The sequence below is a fragment of the Rhipicephalus sanguineus genome, chromosome 2, assembly GCF_013339695.2.
Source record: "Rhipicephalus sanguineus isolate Rsan-2018 chromosome 2, BIME_Rsan_1.4, whole genome shotgun sequence".
Lineage (NCBI taxonomy): Eukaryota > Metazoa > Arthropoda > Arachnida > Ixodida > Ixodidae > Rhipicephalus > Rhipicephalus sanguineus.
In genome coordinates, this window is record NC_051177.1 from 88,695,012 (window position 1) to 88,717,607 (window position 22,596).

At 46.8% G+C, this 22,596-nt stretch overlaps 1 protein-coding gene across 1 annotated transcript in view; it reads right to left on the bottom strand.

Moving 5' to 3' along the window:
• The window catches only part of LOC119383338 (peroxidase-like), a 193,382-nt gene that overhangs the window by 9,685 nt on the left and 161,101 nt on the right, over positions 1 to 22,596 (bottom strand). The window contains 5 exon segments of the mRNA XM_049412480.1: positions 924 to 1,056; positions 2,077 to 2,318; positions 7,940 to 8,062; positions 8,375 to 8,476; positions 9,513 to 9,680. Coding sequence (XP_049268437.1) covers positions 924 to 1,056; positions 2,077 to 2,318; positions 7,940 to 8,062; positions 8,375 to 8,476; positions 9,513 to 9,680 — 768 coding nt within the window.

The following is a 22,596-nucleotide window of genomic DNA, read 5'->3' on the forward strand; positions in this document are numbered from 1 at the left end:
TCACGCACGACGTAAGTTACCGTATTGGAGGGAAACAGCGCGAAAGACGAAGGACCAGGCAGAGAAGGACACAAACAACAGAGCTGACGCTTCTCTGCCTGGTCCTTTGTCTTTCTCGCTGTTTCCCTCCAATATGTCGTACCAACTCGCCCAAGCAACCACTTTAGCTGTAAGTTACCGGCCTTGTAACAGCGCTAGGGCAAGTCAGTAAACGCGCGCTGACTTGTCGTTTTTTCACGTGTTATGCATGTAAGCAAAGTTTAACGGGTGGCCCTAACTAATCTGCTCTGTCAAAAGGGACAGCTGAATGAGCTAACTTGCTACTTTCAGAACGTACCTGAACCATTAAACGCTAAGCATGTGCAGTTTTGGGTGGTCTGTTCACACACACACACACACACACACACACACACACACACACACACACACACACACACACACACACACACACACACACACACACACACACACACACACACACACACACACACACACACACACACGCACGCACGCACGCACGCACGCACGCACGCACGCACGCACACACACACACACACACACACACACACACACACACACACACACACACACACACACACACACACACACAGCGCGCACGTTGTTCCAATTATGCGACGTTTCTTCGATTTGAACGCCCGACAGTGTATCATCACTCTATTACAAGGTACTATCGCACTAGCCGCAATCTCAAAGACGTAGCCTCAAGCCATGCACTGACAGCTGTCCTTGCTTAATTGTGTAATTTTATTTCTACAGGGTCGGCATCTATCCTTCTACTTTCTTCGTGTAGTCCTAGTGTGTTTGTAATGCGCATGTGGCATGGGATTGGCGTGGCCTAAGGTACAGATAAGCGTAACACCTGGTCTACCGTTTACTTTTTAAACATAATAGAGGAAACTTACCAAGCTTCTCGTGGAATTTGTTGTACCTCTCTGTGATGTCGGGCAGCAAACTGTGACCGAAACGGAAGGCAGCGGCCTGGAACGCTTGCCTGATTCCAGCGTTCACCTTCGGACTGTAACCATCATAGTAACCCTGCGCGGACCATCGTTAGTTGTAACTGAAACTTTTTTCTAACTGACCTGCTGAAAACAAAGAAAGGCATTTGGAAAAAAAAAATTGCCCCCAGTCTTGGTTAACAATATACGCCGCGCGACAGGACATTCTTTTTCACCTCTCCAGGCTAGACTACATTGTTTCATATTACTCAACCCTTTTTTTAACCGTCGCGACTGAGGCGGGATATGGTGGAAAGATCACCTTAGTACGCACTGAAATCGCCAGGAGAGGGGACGGGAGGTAGAACCGTCGCCATTACTCTGTTGACAGAGGATAGCACGCATCATGCGCAGGTCGGGATCATCATTGTGATTATCCTAATAATAATCCACATTGCGAAGCCCGAACGTTAAGGACCACTTAGATATCAAATATAAAAATTGTATGCGATGTAGTGTCTCTTTTTCTCTTTTTTTTTCATTAAATTGTTTGTTCCTTTGTTTTGTTCGCACCAAATTTGCACTAAACTGTTTTGCGTTCTTTTGGATGATTGTAAACACCAGGGGCGTAGCCAAGGGGGGGGGGTTGGGGGGGTTCAAACCCCCCCCCCCGAAATTTTTCAGTTTTGCTTGCGTATATAGGCACGCACACATACAAACGCACGCACGAACATACATAAAGTATGGTTGAACCCCCCCCGAAAAAAATTTCTGGCTACGCCCCTGGTAAACACGCATAATATATCTTGTACGCTTATATTTATGTGCGCAGGGGATGTATGCCGGCACTGCATGCTGATAAACTGCAATGGGCTGGGAAGCCTAGTTGAGCTCACTTTCTTGTTGCCATGCTCTCCGCTTGAACTTTCAAGTGGTAAATAAATAAATAAATTGACTGAGGGTTTAATTAATTAATTAATTAATTAACTGATTGGTTGATTGATTGATTGATTGATTGATTGATTGATTGATTGATTGATTGATTGATTGATTGATTGATTGATTGATTGATTGATTGATTGATTGATTGATTGATTGATCGTGTGACATGTCTTACGTGCGTCGCGGGCGTAAGTCCGTACTTCTTGACCGCGTCGGGTCCCAGCACGGCAGGCAGCCACTCGGTCAGCGTGAGGTGCTGCACCTCGGCGATGAGGATGTGCCGCGTCTCTTGGAAGAGTGTCTCGTCGTCCCAGTGTGGGTTCACTGTCTGCAGACCCTTGGCGATCTTGTTGTGCTCTCGAAGCCACAGCGTGTGCATCACCGTCAGTGACAACTGCTCGTTCACACGCTCGTCACCTGCGTGCAACAAAAAACGTTTGTCCGATACGAAAGCGAGACTAGCTGTATTACACTGCTTTCATACGATATAATCTAATCAACATTCGTGGCTCCTGGAGAACTTTTTGCGTTAGTACGTTTAAATTATCAGTATGCAAAATTAGCATAGAACGACAGAAGTTGAGCTGGTTGGTAGAGGTTCATTATCATCATCTTTCAGCTGCAGCCGCTTGTACTATAGAGGCCGCTGTGTTATTCAGATTAGAGCACTGCACGGGCCCGGGTTTTCTACATTACCCGGCCCGGCCCACGGGCCGGGCCGGGTAATGTAGTTTTCACGGCGGGCCCGGGCCGGGTTCGGGACAGAAGGTCAGGGCTTAGGGCCGGGCCCGGGTTTGAGCTGGCGGGCTCGGGTCGGGCTGGGCTCGGACTTTGCTCAGCTTTTAAAGGGACACTGAAGTGATACAATGGATCGGTTTAGAATGATAAAGTGTACTCTGATAACTCAAATGTAGTTAGTGTCACCATTTAAGGAGAAAATCAAGGGCAAAGTTCCATTTTTAAATTTCGCGCTGAAATCTCCGAGCGTGACGTCACGGATTTCAAACAGTATTTGTCGTATTTTGGGGACATTGGGTCAACGAAACTTTTTGAAACTTGTTATGTTAAGCCCATGGCCCTCTCAGAGGTCAATGTACTTAATTTTTACCGATTATGGACTACGTAGATCCCAGTAGACGCCGTCAGAATCTATGGCGTTACGGTTGTACCAGATGAATAGGTTGTACCAGATAATAGGTTGTACCAGATGTCAACTAACGTTGCCATTTTAAAGACCTTTTTAAAATTTCATATATGGGTCATTTCTGAAGGGTATTTGGCGGCAAGTTTCCGCCAACATATCGATACCCATGTCCAAAATGACTAAAACTGAACGCCAATTCTACAATACAGAGTTTTGTTTCACGGTAATGTATCAACACATGGTAGACGCAGGCGGTGCCTCGCGAAAAAAAAATGCTTTAGACCTGTCATGCCTGTATAGCTCAAGAACGTACTTAAAAAGAAAATTAAAAAAAAAGGTGGGACGAAGACAGTCATGCGCGGGCCGCAGATCACAAGCGAGAGGTCCGCGGGCCGCGTGTCCGCACTATAGTGCGCGTCTCGCACTATATAGTGCCCTTGCACTATATAGTGCGAGAGCTACATGATGCTGCCACAACATCGTTGTAATGTGCAGGAGCAGCGTAAGTCCATTAAATATGTATATTCATGTTTAAAAGCAAAGTATATTAGCTTGACAAAATACCTGGCTTGAAATAAGAATGACAAATTCTATGCCGGGTGATGTCCCCGTACCTCGAATCATATGGATCCAATGAGTAAGCGTCGAGAACAGGAGCGTAGCCAGAATTTTTTTTCGGGGGGGGGGGGGGGGGCACCTCCTTGATCTGAAGTGGGGGCCGGGCAGGCAGACGCGGTCGAGTGTCATTTTGTGTTGTGCTCGGTATGCTATGGCAAAAAAAAATTGGGGGAGGGGGGGGGGGGGCACGGGCCCAATGTGCCACCCCCTTGCTATACGCCACTGGTCGAGAAGCTTATTCGCACCTTTATTGCCAAACTGGAATGAACCCAGAAGATATACCACAATCACTTCGTCCACTTACTTCCAGTTTTCCCAGTGTAGCCTTACCAGCGTAGGCCACCTTCTACCGGTACAACATCGTTAGGAAGGCATACACCATTATAATATGAAAGAAAGCGCCCTGTGCAAGCCGTGAATAACAAAAACTGCTGAAAACTGCAAGGATGAAGCCCTCAGAGGCATTTATAGATTATATTGAAGAGTGGCACAACGTTCGGGAACGAGAGAAATGAAGGGATCAGCTTGACAGCTATTTTCATTCTGCAGAGATTCAAAAAGACACCCTAAATTTGCTCCAGTGGTGGAAGTTAAGAACTACGACTGCCGACGCCTTCACATTTCGCAAGGCAGATGTGCAGCTCTGCGGCTAGCGCAAGCAGTGAAAGAAACTTTACCGCGGCAGGACATGTGATGCAACGGCGCATGGTGTGCTTATAGTGGAAACTCTTTATAAGTTTAAATTTTTTATAATAACGTGCGATCAAATAAACCATAAACTATGACACAAAAGCTTAGACTGTATATAACAGCAGTGGTGTGACATATGAAGAGAATGCTATGACAAATAGTTTCTTTTTTTTTTCCATTCGGCTTCTTATACGTATTATCAAAGTGCACGTGGTGCACGCGGTTCGTTATAATTTTTATCTAGGTTAGTGTATTTATAACAAATGTTATAAATTTGGTTTTTTTCCTCTATCTTGATGTGGCAAGGTGCTACTATGATGAAGATATATGTGCTACACAGGCCCGTAGCCAGGGGGGGGGGGGGGGGGGCTAGGGGCCCGAGCCCCCCCCCCCCCCGAATGTTTTTCTCAAAAAGTCAAGGTTATCAGCAAGTGCTCCCCCCCCCCCAAAAAAAAAAAATTCCTGGCTACGGGCCTGGTGCTACATATCCAGAAGGGTGCACTTTGTCGTTACAGCACGCTTTAAAGGGACACGAAAGGGAAACACGATTTTGTCTAATTAGCAAATTACTCTTTCACAATTCCAAAATCACCATGCCTGCCGCGAGAAGACGCATGGGAAGGGAGAAAACGCGCAAAAAGAAGTTACACCTGGTGACGCCACCTTAAAATTCCCGCATCAAACGCGTCATAGATTTTGACGGCGTCTGCTAGGTCCTACGCAGTTCCTAATTGGTAAGAATCAAGTGCATTGTCTTCCGAGGGGGGGGGGGGGGGCTAACATGCGAAGCTTCAGGAAATTTCGACAAGCCGAAGTCGCCAAAATACGAAAAATACGCTTTGAAAGCCGTCTTGTCACGCGTGGAGATTTTGACACGAAATTTAAAGATGAAACCTTGACCTTGATTTTCCCCTTTATTAATGAATCCCTGTTGGTGAAACCAACGACATTGGATTTCTCAGAGTACAGTTTATCAATCTAAGCCGTTTCACTGTCGTGTCCATTTAAATTTCAAGAGAAAGCGCAATAAAAACAAAGTTAAAAGAGCGTTCTGTTCTCTGTCCCCTCTGTTTTTATTGCACTGCTTATCCAAACCGGACTGATGCTGCACATCACTTTTCTTTCTTTTTTTATTAGATGTGTTTAAGGCTAGGTTGGTGCCTATGCATGGCTCTGGCTACTCCTCTTCCCTTACTTATTGATTTGCGTCACGAACTTATAAATACAAGTTCCTACAGTCTCTGCTACAAAACGCTCTTGATGATCCCAATTGTATTCCTAGGAAATTAGGTACAGTATATGCCACTGCCGAAAAAACGTTAATCGTACCCAGTATGTCCGCGCAACTGTTTATACGGTGAGCCAGCCCCTTTTTACAAGGAAGTACCGTAGGTTAAAGTATACTTGCTAGCGAAGCATGCGCCAAGCATGCGTAGATGTTTGCCACTTAAACGCCTTGTGGTCGATTCTATATGTGCGGGCAACGCCACCTATCGGCTCTGGCCCCTGTCGGGCCCAATCTGTGATCGGGCCGGGCGGGGCCGGGTAGGCGAAATTTTTTCTCGGGTTCGGGGCGGGCCCGGGTCTCGCTTTGAGTCGCCGGGCCGGGCTCAGGCGGGTAAATGTGAACGAGTCCCGGGCCCGGGCCCGGGCCGGGCCCGGTCCGAGAATCACGGCCCGTGCAGTGCTCTAATTCAGATATTAGTTGAGCATAAGAAGTCCTTAAGCGGAACTTGGCCGTCTAATTTTTCGTTGCATTGTCGGGGCTATGCCCGCCAAGATTCGACGAATTCGGAGATTTATGGACACAAGAGCGAAAAAACGCGTCCTATAGTTGAGGGTTAGCATATCGATTGTACTCGAAGCGCATGTGTGGCCTTCGCATAACTTGCATAAAGAAGAAACGAAATGCTTTAACAGTTATCTATCGCGTAGACTCGCAGGTGTGCCTGGTTGACACGCGGCGCTGCCATCCCTGGCTAAGCGCAGATTAGTTTCGTGTCTGCCTTCTTTTACGCCACTGTGCGCACTTTTCACTTGATAGTTGACGTTTGTGCGTTGTTTGGTTTTAGCAGTGTTCCCTTGCCTTTTGTCCGTGTAAGCGTGCCTTGCCTTCGTTCATGATGTGAACTTAGCAATTTTCAGTGCGATTCGTGGAACAGGAGCTACGCAGAAAAGCCCGAAGTGAGGTTTAACCTGTTTTCGTCAAGCCGCTTTCCCTGGTAATCTGGATGTCCTATGCAATGGAGCACAATCGTCCTAAAATGGACGAACCGTGTCCGTGGACTTCTTTGATTCCGCTCACAGCTGTCTCATTTGTCGAAGTACGAGAGACACGGAGCGTATAGATGAACTACAGCAATTGCTGACTATATTTGAACCGCGATTCTTGAAGCACAATTAAAAATTAGTGCGGTATATCTAGATGCACAGTTCAGCTATCTTTTAATAGTTTGGACATAACGTCCGCTGTGTTTTTATTTCGTTGCAGAAGATAAGCTGGGCAATGCGAACCAGAAACTACTTTTCTCTATATGCGCCATGCATGGTACTTCCTCGAGGTGATTCTCTTGTACCAAAAAAAAAAAAAAAACCGACCTCGCGCTTTAAGTTGTTCAAGGAGCGTACGAATGTTCCATGCCTTGGTTTTATAATGCACTGTGGTGCATGAAGGCTGTTCTTTAATAACCGGCCGCAATTATCTCAGGGCAACAAAGCTATTCTTGCAGCCATTGTTGCCTCACCGACAGCCAAGTGAAAACTTGCGAGAGATGCTGGAGGCAAACGCGTGTACTATGCGGTAACCTTGGGCTTATATAGTTCGGCAGGAGAATGATTAGGTCGAAATTTTCGCCAGCAATACGCGTTAAATCGCTCACTTGGAATGGCGGCATCATTGAACCGTCGTGTTTCGTTTGATCTTTCTCTGCCTAGGTGCCTTTCTATTTTCCACCTCCTGTCATTGTTGGCACTGACGAGACAATTCAATTTCGTAAACCGGGCTCTTCTGACGTGGCTGTGCAGGGTCTTGATTCGCTTACATCGATCGTTAAAAACTTTTAGGCTACTTCGCCGCCTACTGTTGAAGCTTCATTGACTGGCTACTGCGCATTGCAGGCTTAACCTCTGTGTATCCCTTAACACAGACGCCGTCTCCTTTTAAGTGTACGATGCCCCACTATTGTCGGCGAGACAACTGACATCCCGTCTTCATCAAGACAACGTCCTTGTCTGTTTCCTGCGTGTGTTCCTTTTAGCAGCTTCATTACGACCAAAGCGACGTCGGCGACGCGCCAAGTGTATCGCATTGATGCTTCTAGATTGGTAGTACGCGGGTTCAACGAGGAGGCGTCATCGATTTGACAAGCTCGAGGTCTGTGTAACTCGGATGTGTCAGGCTCAAGGCGCAATGGTGGTCAGAATGGAACGGCAATGCGGGCGGCGGCGGCGGCCGGCATTCGTTCGGGGCCACCGCCGACGATGATGATGGTTTCACACCCGTGCGCATAGGGCGAATTAAGGAAGTGGAGAGAAAGGGCGAGGGAGGAGGGAGGAGGAGAGGTGACTGGCGGCATTGTGCACTCGCCTGCGTCGAAGCAGTATAGGTTCCTGGGCCTCGCCATGCAGCCAACGTCCGCCTCGACCGTCTTCATGGGCAGCAGGTCCTTGAGGCCCAAGTCCCGGTATAGAGGAGTGGTCTTCATGCGTCCTTGTTTCGAGGAGAGAGGGTAAAAAAAAAAGAACGTAAGAAGCGACACAAATCAGCGATACGAATCGGCGTTGGCGTTTGTACCGCCACAATCGTATACTACGGCAGCAAGCCGCGCCAGAGAGGTGTCTTCGATTACGGTGTCCACCCCAGTTGCGGTTCGCGAGGTCGCGCAACGGGGGGTGCTGTATAGCCCTCTATCATGGGCGTGCCAACTTAGTGCCGGGCCGAATCGTACACATACGAGACGTATATACGTACGACGACCTCGATCAGGGAGGAAAAGGGGGGGGGGGGGGCGGAGACACCTACCTCCGGAGAACTCGCGCAATCGGCTGGCGACTTCCTGGGTGCTTCCGTACACGAATCCAGCATCGATGTATGCCGAAATGATGTTCATCTGGGACCGTGGACCTGCAATAAAAAGGGCGTTGTTCAGGCGTGGAAGTGCACTAATATGGCACCTGTATACACGAGGATTACAAATAAGGAAACTAAATAAAGACAAAACAAGTCAACGCATGCTTGATGGAGAAAAAAACTTACGTTGTGTAGGTTGCATGGACGTTAAAATAAGTTTGTTGGTCCACAAGCTTTACACATAAACTCTATCGATGACTATGTGCTTTCATTAACGCTTACTGCAGCTATAATAAAGAATCGTGAGGAGAGAGGAGAGAGAAAGAGACATCTTCTAACAAGCTGATCACCAGGACAGGACACAAATGAAGAAAGAAGGAAGAAAGAAAGAAAGAAAGGAAGGAAGGAAGGAAGAAAGAAAGAAAGAAAGAAAGAAAGAAAGAAAGAAAGAAAGAAAGAAAGAAAGAAAGAAAGAAAGAAAGAAAGAAAGAAAGAAAGAAAGAAAGAAAGAGAGAAAGAAAGAAAGACAGAAAGAAAGAAAGAAAGAAAGAAGAGAGCTGCGCTCGTATGTCTCCTATTTCTTTCTTTGAGTATTTGTGTACATTCCTGCTGCACATTCTGTTAGAAGATGATCCCGTACCAACTCGCTTAACTTTCAACGCTATTTAAAGAAGAAGTCAAATAAAGGCAGGGAAGTTACCTGATTTGCTACCCTGCCCTGGGAAAGGGGAAACGCGTTAAAAGAAAAAGAAAGGGCGGATATGTTTCCGTTGTGACGGCTACTCACCTCGTAACGTACACGTAGAAACAGTTAAAACTTACATAAAAATACCCTATTGTTGTTTACCATGACTTCAATACAGCTGCTCGGACCCAAATGCCATACATGCCCAATATATTGCGTTCAGAAAGGACTCACTTCTGGCCCTGTTGGTACGATATATCCTAAGAGTTTAGTGCAGATGCTTGTGAAGACGGGACAAGACGAAGGGGGACAAACACAGGCGCTATACAATAAATTGCGTCCACAGCTTAGAACAGGCTGCATCACAGGGGGTGCTTAAATCGTATAGCGGTATTCGACGCTCACCGAGAGTGCAGGATGGCCTGAGACCGGCGAGGACCCTGGCGAACTCGAGACATTTACGGTTGAAGAACTTGTAGAAGGGATCGTCACGTGGCACGTCGATGATCAAGCAGTTCGGATGCCTCTCCTCGGGCGCGTACTTGCAGCAATCGATGTCCTGGCGTTCCTCGTCTGAAACGTTTGAAAAAGCAACAACGCGTGAGTCACTCGGTCACTATTGAAATTATCTCGCAAATGTCGAAAACACAGGCTCCCATGTCATAAAAAAATCACAGCATATCCACGGAGTGAATATGATGAGTGGGCGAAGCTGCGGAGGTTCATCGGTAAACCGTGAATCTTCCGTGAATTCTGCCCAGTACATCATCACCGACGTGAGATAGGGCGCGTTTATACGAAAGGTTCGATGAGTTATGACGACTTGCAGCTCACTTTAATTTTACATGTACGCTGTGAATTTTCATTGTTTAGAAAACCATTGCTTTAGAAAACATCTGGCGTCATTCGTTAAGCAGCTGGCGTCTTTTCGTTTTGCTTTAGAAACATCTGGCGTTCTTTCGTTTTGCTTTTAGAAAACATCTGGCGCCTTTCGTTGGTTTATTTCATCAATCAGCGGCGTTTTGAACAAAATTTTTATTGTTTAATCACGCACAGGAGAAATCTCACCAGGCACTATCTTGGAGGTAAACAATGGCTGCTAATGGGAATGAGAGACAGAAGAAGTCGGCTTTTAGCTAACACTTACACTTCTACTTCTACTAACGTTTCCTACTGGAACATGCCAATGGCTGCTAATGGGGAATGAGAGACAGAAGAATTCGGCTTTTAGTTAACGCGCACGCTGCGAATTTTTTATTGTTCAACAACGCACAGGAAAAATCTCCCACCGGCACCACCTTGGAGGTCAAGATCTGGTACTAGCGTTACGACTGGTTACGCACTACGACTACGACAACTACGAGGGACGAACGGGTGCCGCCTTAAGGAGCTTCGGCCCTAAAAAATTCTTTTGCTACACATATTTTTGATAACCTTTGTTATTTACCCGGAAATCACGCGGAGCCTTACAGGGAGAGGGCGGTGGGGGGCGGGGGGGGGTACTCTGATTTACTGAACACACAAAATTAAGTAAACGCTATAAACCTTACACTGGTTTAAATAATCGTGTGCTGTACAAAACATTCCATCATAAGCTAAAGGCGAAATAAGAACACACTGCGGTTTACAATGGTAGTAAGCAGATAAATGACGGTTGATTTGAATATACAGTTGAGCAGTAAGGTAAAACGTATAAAAAAATAAAGAAACAGGAGGCCATTAGAACACTGCATCTGATTGCAAAGGGGCAAAAATAGTCGTGAATCATTCGTTGTTTTAGCCTACGGTCTTCTGGTCAGCGAGAGAGATTATTACACTTATTTCATCTGCGGCCAATGCACGAATTCTTTATTTTTTCCCTCGTGTGTGCGTGCCCTAGCGTTTCATAACGCGTCCTTTTTTATTACTTTTACGTTTAGATGCATCCATTGTTTTGAATTCAATTCTCACTATTTATTTTCGATATAAGTGAAATGTAGTAGTCGGAGGAATACTGATTTCAACATTTCCAGAATCGGACCCAGCTTAATCTTACGCAGTTTGTGTTCTGGCACGTTTACTATTCCTCGTGTACATGCTTTGTTCGGCGCCACGCTCATGAGCGTCACACAGCGCCACGCTCATTCGTATCGTATACGCACAGATCGAAGTGTTCTATTTCATGTACGATTCGCAAAATTCAACGAGGTTCTTTATTTCCATAGTGGGTCCCTTGTCACAGATGCTTGTTTTCTATTCGAGGCTTCATTCGTGCTTTATATCGCCCACAGTCTTAGCACGACATCATCTGGCGTGAAAATTCCTCGCTTCTGTTACGTATGTACGCCCGTATAGACGCTCACGTGCACTCATGAGGAAATGAAGAGAAATCAATCGCCGGGAAATCGATGCCCTATATCCGCCCCACTTATATCTAAATCAGTTCCTTGAGGAAAAAAAGAAAGAACGCTAGCCCCCCCGAACATGTCGCAAGAACTTCTGCGGCGACAGGACTATAATAAGCCCAGAGGGAGGAAAAAAAAAAGGAAAGTCTCCGTGTATCCATCGAGAACACTTTCGTAAGTCGAATCTTAGCATCTTGTACCTGAATAGACACGCTTAATCAGCTAATTGACCACATTCCGAATACCTGCGGAGCGTTTTCTCCCCTTTCTCTCTCTTTTTATCACCTAACACTCGTTCTGTGATTAGATCAACGGAAACTACGCATTCCTTTCGGAAACACGAGGAACCAAATGAGCGTAATTTTCAGAAAGCGATAACGGATACCCGGCGCACTTTTGTGGTTGTTGACCGATACACTTATAGGCGATCGGCGCATGTTATTTTTACTATATATTTTCTCTGATGGAATGAATTAAGCAGTCGGAGCCTTCGGAGTCAATTAAATAATCTTCGTCGATTATATATAACGAGGTGGGACTTTTCCATTCCAAAGCTGGCACGTTTACCGGATCAGTTATTATTTTTTTTTTCGAGTTACGCGACTTACTCAATATGGCTGGAGGTATAAGCATGTCTATAATGTACAGAAATGAGGTTCATTTTTTTTTTTTTTTTTGCGCTGCGGTACGAGGTTTGCCTCCTTTCGCGTGCGTTTCACGCCACTCACTTCAGCATTGCGATTAGCGCGACATCATAGTGGCGAAAGTTTTAGCATTGTCTGTATGCAACTAGGTGAGTAAGCGTTCCTTAATTGATTACTGACGCTCTCTAATCACTTAAGGCATGCATGCGGCTTATACGTTGCGTCTTGGCTTAGTAGCGCGATGATCTATGTATGAAGTGAGACAAGAAGTGGCAGGAAAGTAAGTTCTTTCCTGTTCCTTCTTATTTTATTTCATATGTATATAGGTAGTCCAATGATCCAACTTAACCGACATGCCTGTTCGTCTACCCTTACATTAGAGTATATCGTAAATTCCGATGCCCGAAGAAAACAACTGTCATGCCCACCATTCCAGATGTATATAGCATCACGCGAGCTGTCCCACAGTCGAATGAGATTTGTAGTGAAGCATGCTGAAACTTGAACAGTCGAACAAAATTGTGCAACTCTCTGCTGCGCAAGCGAGTGGGGCCTTGGACAGGGGTACCAAACCACCCTTGCCCTAATACCGTAGAGTAAAATAAAGTTTTGACTACTACCACAGCATGGTGCGTGGTATACAGCAAATTATGGTCTAAATGCCTCGCATGCGCTTAAAGCAGCGGTTGTGCCTTTTTAGTGCATGCATGGTATGTGAATGGGAAATGCCCAGGTTACAATCAGTTTCCTAGCACACATATGTAGCATTAGTTTGCATCGACGATGACTCGCGATGTTTCGGGTTAGGTGACTTGAGGACACCAATGCGCTACCAGTAAGTTAAAAAAATTTTTATCCGTTCGTTACCTGTTTCGTGTAGGTCTATATTTTCCACACATTTGCTTCAAATCATGGAGTCGTATGATTATCGCTGATTTCATTATAAGAAGAAGAAGAAAGGGACCTCAACATGCAGTGCACACATTCTTTGGGAATGCGGACACCGGCCTTCACCACTTCGCTCCGATATCTGACAAGGCCTAGACTTCCCTGTGGCTAGTGGCTGGCTCACGCCACACCCACACGGGACAAAGAGTACGTAGTCGGTTTCACTGAATCGACAATGGTGCGGGTGGCCTCTGCTCGGAGTAGCTCTATCATTCATATAACCACGATTATTCAGATAATCAAGCTTCCTCTGTCTCTCGTCGATGCTTCAACCTGTCACCAGTGCTCGCGGCGTCGCCCGAAAGGTCACGAATTCTTTTCGATAGCCGACCTTCGCACGATATGAACTAGATAAGCATCAATAGCCATTCGGAACAGGCACGTCGCTAAGACTATGTCAGTGAGTGGATAGCCTTCATGCAAATCATGTTTCATTAATGCTCCTTGCACTACCGCGGCGACGCGACACAAGTAAAAACGTCGACGCACGGCTGGAACCTATATATCGGAATCCGCATCGTTACAACGGGCACTGCGTAAGAAAGCTCACTCATAGCTTGAACACGACATGACATAGAAACGAGCGAACACGACGCTCGCTTTTCTTCTCTCGATGTCACTGGTCCAACCCTCCACGGTAGTCTAGTGGCTATGGTGCTCGACTGCTGACCCGAAGGTCGCGGGATCGAATCCCGGCCGCGGCGGCCGCATTTTCGATGGACGCGAAAATGCAGGTCTGTGTACTTAGATTTAGGTGCACGTTAAAGAACCCCGGGGGGTCAAAATTTCCGGAGCTCTCCACTACGGCGTCCCTCATAATAATATCGTGGTTTTGGGACGTTAAACCCCAAAAATGATTGTCAGTGGTCCCCTTCTCCAGCTACTCTGCACTTTTGTTCTCTGTCTCTCTCTTTGCAGTTATCCGATTTCGCACTCAAGCGAAAAGAAGAAGCCACAGTACACCGCGCAGGGATGCGAGCGCAGACTCTCATAACAGTCGCCCTGATATAGCTTGAGGGCTAAGTTGCCGCACTGCTAAGCTCGAGGTCGCGGGTTCGACACCCGACCATGGCAGCCAAGCGAGAAACCTGGGTACTTATTAGACTTGGGTGAACGTAAGAGAACCGCGGGTGGGCAAAATTAATGCCGAGTCCACAGCTACGGCGTGCCTCATAGTCGTATTGTCGTTTTGCCACTTAAGAGCCCAGAAATTAGATTGAGCTTTTCATACCCGAAGAGAAAGAAAGAAAAAAATTTCAGCCAGTTCCACGCCGTGAAAGCCGTTGGACAGGGAAGCGTGCATGATCATCATCACAGCCATGATAATAATCATCATTATCACTTAAGGCATCATCATCGCCATCATCATCATTTCGTTTTATTTACTTCTTTATTCACTTCCCCTCTTGTCACGTGACCTGCGTGATGACTACTACTACTACTACTACTACTACTACTACTACTACTACTACTACTACTACTACTACTACTACTACTACTACTACTACTACTACTACTACTACTACTACTACTACTACTAATATCACTACTACTACTACTACTACTACTACTACTACTACTACTACTACTACTACTACTACTACTACTACTACGACGACGACGACGACGACTACGGCACAGGTTAGACTGAGACAGCTTCGGCGTAAAAAGAGGATAGAGAAACTGGCCAAAATGCTCCGTTTGCGCGAAGCAGGCCGTTCTGTCATGTCTTACGCGTCGAACATGGACGAAGGCGCCGTCGCTGACCGGTCAATCATCGATACAAGCGCGCCCGTGCTGCAGTCGTGGTGCTCTCGCAAAACTCGCGCCGATCGTGATTTCGCCCTAGCTCGCGACAGAGGAGGCGACTATTTCCGTCATCCTCGCGCACGACGGTCGCTATTTCCCCGGCGTTTCCGCGTTTCCAGCCGGGCCACGCGGCCTCGAAAGAAGAGCGAGGAAGCGAAACGGCGGCGATCGGCCTCTGCGCGCGTTGAAGCCGTCCTAACTGGAAAGCTAGATCTCTGCCGCGAGACTCGCTACTTCGTAAGGTGGCAGAGCAGTGCTCTGTATTTCCTTATCTATCCCATACCTTTACCTTTTTTTCCTTTTCTTTTATTGTTCTTTACTCTTTTCCATTTCTCTAGTTTCCCCTTCGTCTTGCTCTCTGTTTGCTTCGACATCACAGCACAGGACGCCGCCGCGATTGCTCTGTTTCGCTCCTTTCTTTCTTTCTTTCTTTCTTTCTTTCTTTCTTTCTTTCTTTCTTTCTTTCTTTCTTTCTTTCTTTCTTTCTTTCTTTCTTTCTTTCTTTCTTTCTTTCTTTCTTTCTTTCTTTCTTTCTTTCTTTCTTTCTTTCTTTCTTTCTTTCTTTCTTATACCTCTCCTCTTCGAACTCATCCATAGTCATGGCCGCCCTGTCTGTTTCCTCTCGACACGTCGGTCGTGCTTGCATGTGTGCTCTTTCCTGACAGAATACAAGATCCTTCCTTCGTATTCACACTCGTTGTCGTCCACTCTCTTTATTCTTTTCTCTCGCCGTCTCTTTGGCGCGGAGCACTCAATCGCAAAACGGCCCGTCAAGCGTTTCCGTGCAAACTGGACGAACGCTTTTCTCGGAATGAAGTGGACGGCCGTGCACATCGTCCTCCTCTCCGCACCTTGACTGGCGTCGCAACACCGTTTACTGCGCTCTTGCGAAGAATCGTTTACAACGAACGTCACGCAATAATAGCGATGTACGCGCCCTCACTTTCGTGTTGTTGCAACGTCAGCGTGATCCGCAATACTAGCCGTTCATTTTTTTTATTCTTTCTATCCTCTCGGTTTGATTCGTTTTTTTTTTTTACTTACAAAACGTTATTTCCGGGTCCTCCCAAGTTGGGTAATTTCAGTGTGTTCACCCAGTGCCACGTTTAAACGCCGCTGTTTTACAAACAACGAAATACTTGCCTATGATCAGCTGGCGCTCATTGTTCACGTGTCTTTGCTGACGGCCTGATTTCGCGCTTTCCGAACAGTTATCTTCCAAGTCATCTACAAACAATCCACCCGGCTCGCCTGTCCTCCCAGCTCTTCCTTTATCCCAGTTTCTGTTTTATTTTCACGTGTGTATAAGATCGTGAATGTCCAGGTACGGGCGTAAAGCTAGTCACGATTACACGGCTCTTAACTGAATTGAATAGTAGTAACAGTAAAGAGAGATCGATACCGATTTCTCGTCTGGTTCGTGTAAGGTACAAAGATTCAACGCATTCTACGAGTTCTGTCAGATGGAGCAGGAATAACAGTAATAACAATGCAACTGCGACGTGTAGGAAGTAACGTGCGCCGGACGTATGCTCTCTAGATACTCCTTGCCTCGCGCAGACGCCTAGAGTGACGTTTGACATCATACGCTACACTCATTCGACGCGATAGCCTGGTCAGCTGTGTTGCGAATTTTTCTACGTGTGGCTGCACATAACAGCGTGGACGAGTACGGCGGAACAGTGGGTGTGGTGCGTCGCGCGCAGTAAGGAGTTGTATTACGGTGACCGCAGCAAAAGTCTTTAATCCGAATTTGCACTGCGGATGCTTTTGACACGCGAAAATGGTTCCGGGAAGCTTAGGTTTGGGTAGTTCGTGATTAGCTTTCCTTTTACAAAATGCGGAACGAAAAGGGAAGGACAGGGGTTCGGGCTAGGAGTTTTCATGTTTAAAGCCTGTACCTTTATATCTTGGACTAAGCCAGCTATCAAATGTTTGACTAACTGAAACGCAAGAACCTTACACGGTATACAAGCCACGTGCTGTGAAATCAAGTTCAGGTCGTTTTCAGAGCGTTCGTTTGTAAGATCATGAACCAGTTTCAGTAAGCGTATAGTAGAACCCGGATCATAAATATTGCGCATCCCCCTCAAAGGCGGCCACGTACAGTAGCTTTGCGGAAGAAAAACTTGACCTGCTGAGACTGGCAGCAGCAGTCGTCATAGCCAACCAGCCAGTGAGCTCGTTCCCTCAAATCCTCAGCAGTGCAACACTAATTTGCGAGTGTCACCTTACTGTATATATACTCGTGCCGTATAATCGTACTGCTGTGTAGAAAGGCGCTTACATATAGACATTAGCCCCGCCACGGTGGTCTAGTGGTTATGGCGTTCGACCGCTGACCCGAAGGTCGCGGGATCGAATCCCGGCCGTGGCGGCTACATTTTCGACGGAGGCGAAAATGTTTGAGGCCCGTGTACTTAGATTTAGGTGTACGTTAAAGAACCCCAGGTGGTCGAAATTTCCGGAGCCCTCCACTACGGCGTCTCTCATAATCATATCGTGGTTTTGGGACGCTAAACTGAAGATATTATTATTACATATAGACATTAGATGCGGTAGCGAAAACGTCGTGGAGCGGTTACGTTCCAGGGGCGTAGCCATGATATCATGGCCAGGGGCGTAGCCATGATATCATGGCTACGCCCCTGGCAAACAACTATGCATTGCTTGGTGCTGCCTTCAAAAGGCCAGTACCTCGAAATGCTGCTTGTCTTGATTTCTTCATATCTTTTCGCCAAAACACAGTGCATAAGTGCAGTTTTCACAGCACACGTTCTGGTTGGAGATTTCTCTTTTTGTCTTTAGTCTTTCACCCAACCAGGCAGACTTCTGCCGAATGTTTACCTTTAATACGTTCTACATAGCATTCGCTCGCGGTTGTGCTTCAGTTCGTTAGACGAATAAACTGCGCTGCGCGATAGATATAATTAAGCCTTCGGGCTCGTCAAATGCGTTTTGCGGCAGTGCTTGCGCGGTGAAAAGCGGGCACGACCCGCATAATTGCGATGGAGAGATTAAACGCGAGAAATAACTGTCCGAACGCGGCTGTCTGCACGCATTCGATAAAGTGGGACGCCTGCGACTCGCTCCAGCTAATCTGAGTGCTTGTAGCGAAGCGCACCGTCCTGCGGCCTGATATATAGCCTAATTTATACTATGACTCGCGACCGTGCTACTTCGAGTCGCGCAGATTAGATTAATTTGAATCCGTCTTGTGTACGCAAGCTCTATCGCGGTTCGCGTGCATCTGAAGCGGTGAATTGACGAACGCTTGTTTCAAACAGGTTGTAGATCACATCTCATTGCCTTGTGTGAGCGTAGCTTAAATCGGATGCATTTCTAATCCCACGGTTACAGGATTTTGTCGAAGGTCGCATAGGATGGCGAAGGTCTCATATTGGGTGATTTGTTTTCGATGCCGTATATGACGTGCTATAGCATACCGGAAATATAAAAGCAAAACTGTGTCTGTTTGTGGTACGCATCACGTGCAGCAAAGTAATATCAGGCTTTATATGAATGATATATCATTATACGATGGTCTCAACGAAGGCTCTTTGTTCAGCATGCGTGACTGTGTAATCGCACAGAAAGAGCATGCGCGCGCGTAATAAATAAAAATAAAAGACATCCATACGGTTGCGTTGCCTTCGGAACGCTGTGGTGGTGTATACATCTGTCGCAGGATTGCAGTGACAAGCGAGCCGCGGTAGATACGACCGTCTATTTCCTGCAACTGTGCCGATGATATTTCCTTCTTATTATGTTTTTTTTTTGCTTCACGTGAAAGTGATCTTGAATTTACTATCTCAGGAAGTGAATGCAGCAGTGAAAGAACGAACGAAAGAAAAAAAAACAAAACGAACCGTCAATTAAGTTTAAATTTTAGACGTAACCTCACAACTCGAGAAAAAGAAAAATGAATGCCGCTTTTTGTAGTGGCCTTGCCTCTCATGTGCCTACTTGAAATCATCAAAAATGCGAAAGATGATGGAGATGGGGGGGGGGGGGGGGGAGGAAAGAAGGCAGCAAATTATTTCGCTCATATTAAGGCCGGTGTACTAAACTTAAAGGTGACACATTAATGTTATCATTTGTCCTACATTTGTATAATTGTCCGCCGCGGTGGTATAGCGGTTACGGTGCTCGGCTGCCGACCCGAAAGTCGCGGGTTCGATCCCGGCCGCGGTGGTCGCATTTCGATGGAGGCGAAATGGTAGAGGCCCGTGTACTTAGATTTAGGTGCACGTTAAAGAACACCAGATGGTCGAAATTCCCGGGGCCCTCCACTACGGCGTCTCTCATAATCATATCGTGGTTTTGGGACGTAAAACCCCAGATATTATTATTATTATTACATTTGTATAATTAAACGAGGGAGCTTGAAAACATATACAGGTTCAAGAAAAAGAAGAGACAGCAGGCTTCGGGAGAGAAGGTAAGTTGTTGAGCGCTGCGATATACCAGTCTTCATCAGATGCGTCGCGCGCGTTCTTACAAATAAAGAGAGCGTGGTTGGTGTCGCCAGCAGGAGCACGTCGCGTGGCTCGGTCACAAGTGTCCACGGACCAGACAGAGCGTGATGCAGTCGGCCTATCAATGTGTCGCGCCGCAGGCTTTGTGGAGGCTTAAATCGGTCGATCGCGTCGCATTGCGCTGTATTCGTTCGTTTTGTACATTTATACACGCGCTACCTCAGAACGGCTCGCTGCTCATTCGACGCGGCTTCAGATCAAGATAGACTCGTCGGCGCCTCAATTAATCTCTCGCGGCCTAATTGCTCCCAAGGAGACACGGCACTCAACTACTCGGGCCGCCTTCCCTCCTCCTCACTCTCACTACTCGTGTCCTATAGCCTGTATGAGAGAGAGGGAGAAAGGCCGCGCAGAATTTCTGTCCAGTCTTGCCGTTGACTGCCCTTTTGTTTCGGATACGCTCTCAGGAGAAGCCGCCAGCGGCGTAACGAGAACGCTATATAGTGGCTGTGGGCACTGTTCCAAATCGGCTTCGCACGGTGGCCGCCCGCAGGTTACGAAGCCAAGCCGAGGTACGAGGATTGCTGGCTGGCTCGCTGCCGCCGCAGGGCGTGAAAAACAGCGACGCTTTTATTTTGCAACCGCCGTATCTGCCAAACGGCCGCCTCACACTCACACTCGTTCCGTTCGCGAGCAATGGCGACTCGAGGAATGCGTTGCGCGGGAATCCGAACGCCGCGCTGCGCGTGCATTTCTGTATATAAATTGCCGCGCTCGCTCCGCGTGTGGCCTTGCTGTGGTCACAGTGAGCCCAGCCCGACTGAGTGCTGTATAGTGGCGTTTTTCTTTTGTTTTCGTTCTTTTTTTTTCGAGAAGGCCTGACACACCGGACAAACGAATGCCCGTCGGCGTCCATATATCCGCAGTGTACTGCAGCTGCTGCAGGCGGCGGCCGTATTCAGTCGCGGCAGCGCGCAATTAAGTCGCCATATCGGGGTCATGTAATCATGGGAGGGAAAAAATTTTCCACTGGACAGGAACGCCCAAATCGAGGTGTTTGCCAGTGGTACGCGTACGTTTGGATCTCCCTGTTGAAACATCTTGGCAAATTCTGAAAAAAGAATGTCTCGAGCATTTGACGGATGCGTCTAAGAACGGTCTTATAACGAAGGATAGGTCGATAACCGTCGCGTAAGTTAGACAGAGAGAGAGAGAGAGAGAGAGAGAGTAGATGCAAAAATCTATGAGATTAACTGTGTGTAGAGGCATTTGATTTGCTATGCCACGCAAGATAATCCGTTACGATGCTCGCGTCATTATATAATACAGTGTGTATGAAATCACTTTTTTTGTTTCCCGTTCTCCCCATTAATGATATTCAACAGCAAATATCTTCTTTTAAGCCTTTTTGTATGCTTTTTGCTTTGCTGTTATCTCATCAACAGCTATATCAGATAACAGCAAACACATAACAGCTCACAGCAAGCAGTTCACAGCTCTTCTCATATGCAGGTTGCTTTGGTTGCTTAAGTCCTCCGTCACTATTATGGCTGAAGTTCAGGTTGAAGTGCACTGCCCTTCGTATTGCCACGCGCGCTTCTTCTGCTATTTTTATGTAACCGGTCCGTTACACGTACAACCACTGTCTTGCGCAAAACACGCCCGAATTTCTGGGAAGCTTCCAGATTATTTCAGAATCTTCTGATAGGTTTGAGCGCGAAAACGCGAACAGTGGAGTTTATTCAGAAACTAAGGCGGCCACCAGCGATAAGTCTCGAATGTTCGATGGCACATCTATAAACGACGAAGCGTTTTACTGCAGATCAGGTTATCCGACGATCGACGACAGTGCTTGCCGCTATCAGTGCACAGCGTGTATTGCTTGTACTTTAACTTTTCATTTCATGGGCACAAGTTCGCCCGAATAAAGAGTTTCGTCTTGAACACGCCGACTACTGCCTTCGTCAACGTCACGACCACGTGACACGACATTATTCATAATTTGCCGCCACGGTGGCTGAGTAGTTACGGTGCTCGGCTACTGGCCCGAAATACGCAGGTTCGATCCCGGCCTCGGCGGTCGCGCTTCGATGGAGGCGAAATGCCTGAGCCCGTTAAAGTGCGCGTTAAAGTTCACGTTAAAGAACTCCATGCGGTTGAAATTATCCGGAGCCCTCCGCTATGGCGTCTCTCATAGCCCGAATGGCATTTGGGACGTTAAAACCCGTAAACTAATGAACCAACAATCATAATGTATTGATAACTGCGAGGTACTCAGCCACTTGCCGTCTCTAGGAACGCGTACCCGCTGATAGAACCCTATACAAGGTGGCAACATAAGGCGATAGTTAAACGGGTACCAAAGTCAGCAAAGATCGTGCGAACGGTCGCCCTGCGAGTATATCGATGCATCAGCTGTCGTCACTTTGCATTTACTTCGCCTTTAGAAGCATTTCATGCAAACTTTGAAAGATAAAGCGTGTATGAAGCGGTGCTTCTTCGTAAATCTCTCTTCAACGCACGACTTCTATGCGTTGATTGACACTCTTTATATTCCCATTTCTGATACCCCACTGTAGGGTAGCCAACCGGACGACTTTCTTATTAACCTCCCGATTTCTGCCTTTCCGTTTCTTTCCTCCCTTGCAACACTTAAAAGTTAGATTGTTAGCACGGACATCTTATTCAAGGCATATTGAAGGCATATACCAACGTGTTATATTCAGATTACAAAAATTAGAAAAAAATTAAAATAAATTCCGGGATTTCACGAACCGAAAGAACGATCTGATTGTGAAGCATGTCGTATAGCGAGGAGCTGAGGAGAAACTATTACGGCCTGGTGTTCTCTAGAGTTCGCGTCGATCTAAATACATGAGCATTTTCGCGTGGGAATGTTGTCGCCGCGGCTGGGACTGAACGCGGTACGTCAGCATCACAATGACGTGTAACCACGGCGATACCACCACGGTGTTTCATGACGTAGGTTTAGCTAACGTGCAATGTGGCGCTGTGCGTTCTCGTGACAAGCTACGCTGATAACCGTGATTTTGTACATTAGAAGCGACGGCAATTGAAAGCACAGACATTAAACATCCGGTTGCTACATAGTAGCAGTTGCAACGCGCATGACGACATGGAAAATTGTTCTTCTTATCAAGAACCCGTGACTTCATCGCGCTGACAAAACAGGCCATAGCAGTTACAAATTGCGCTGCCGGACGCC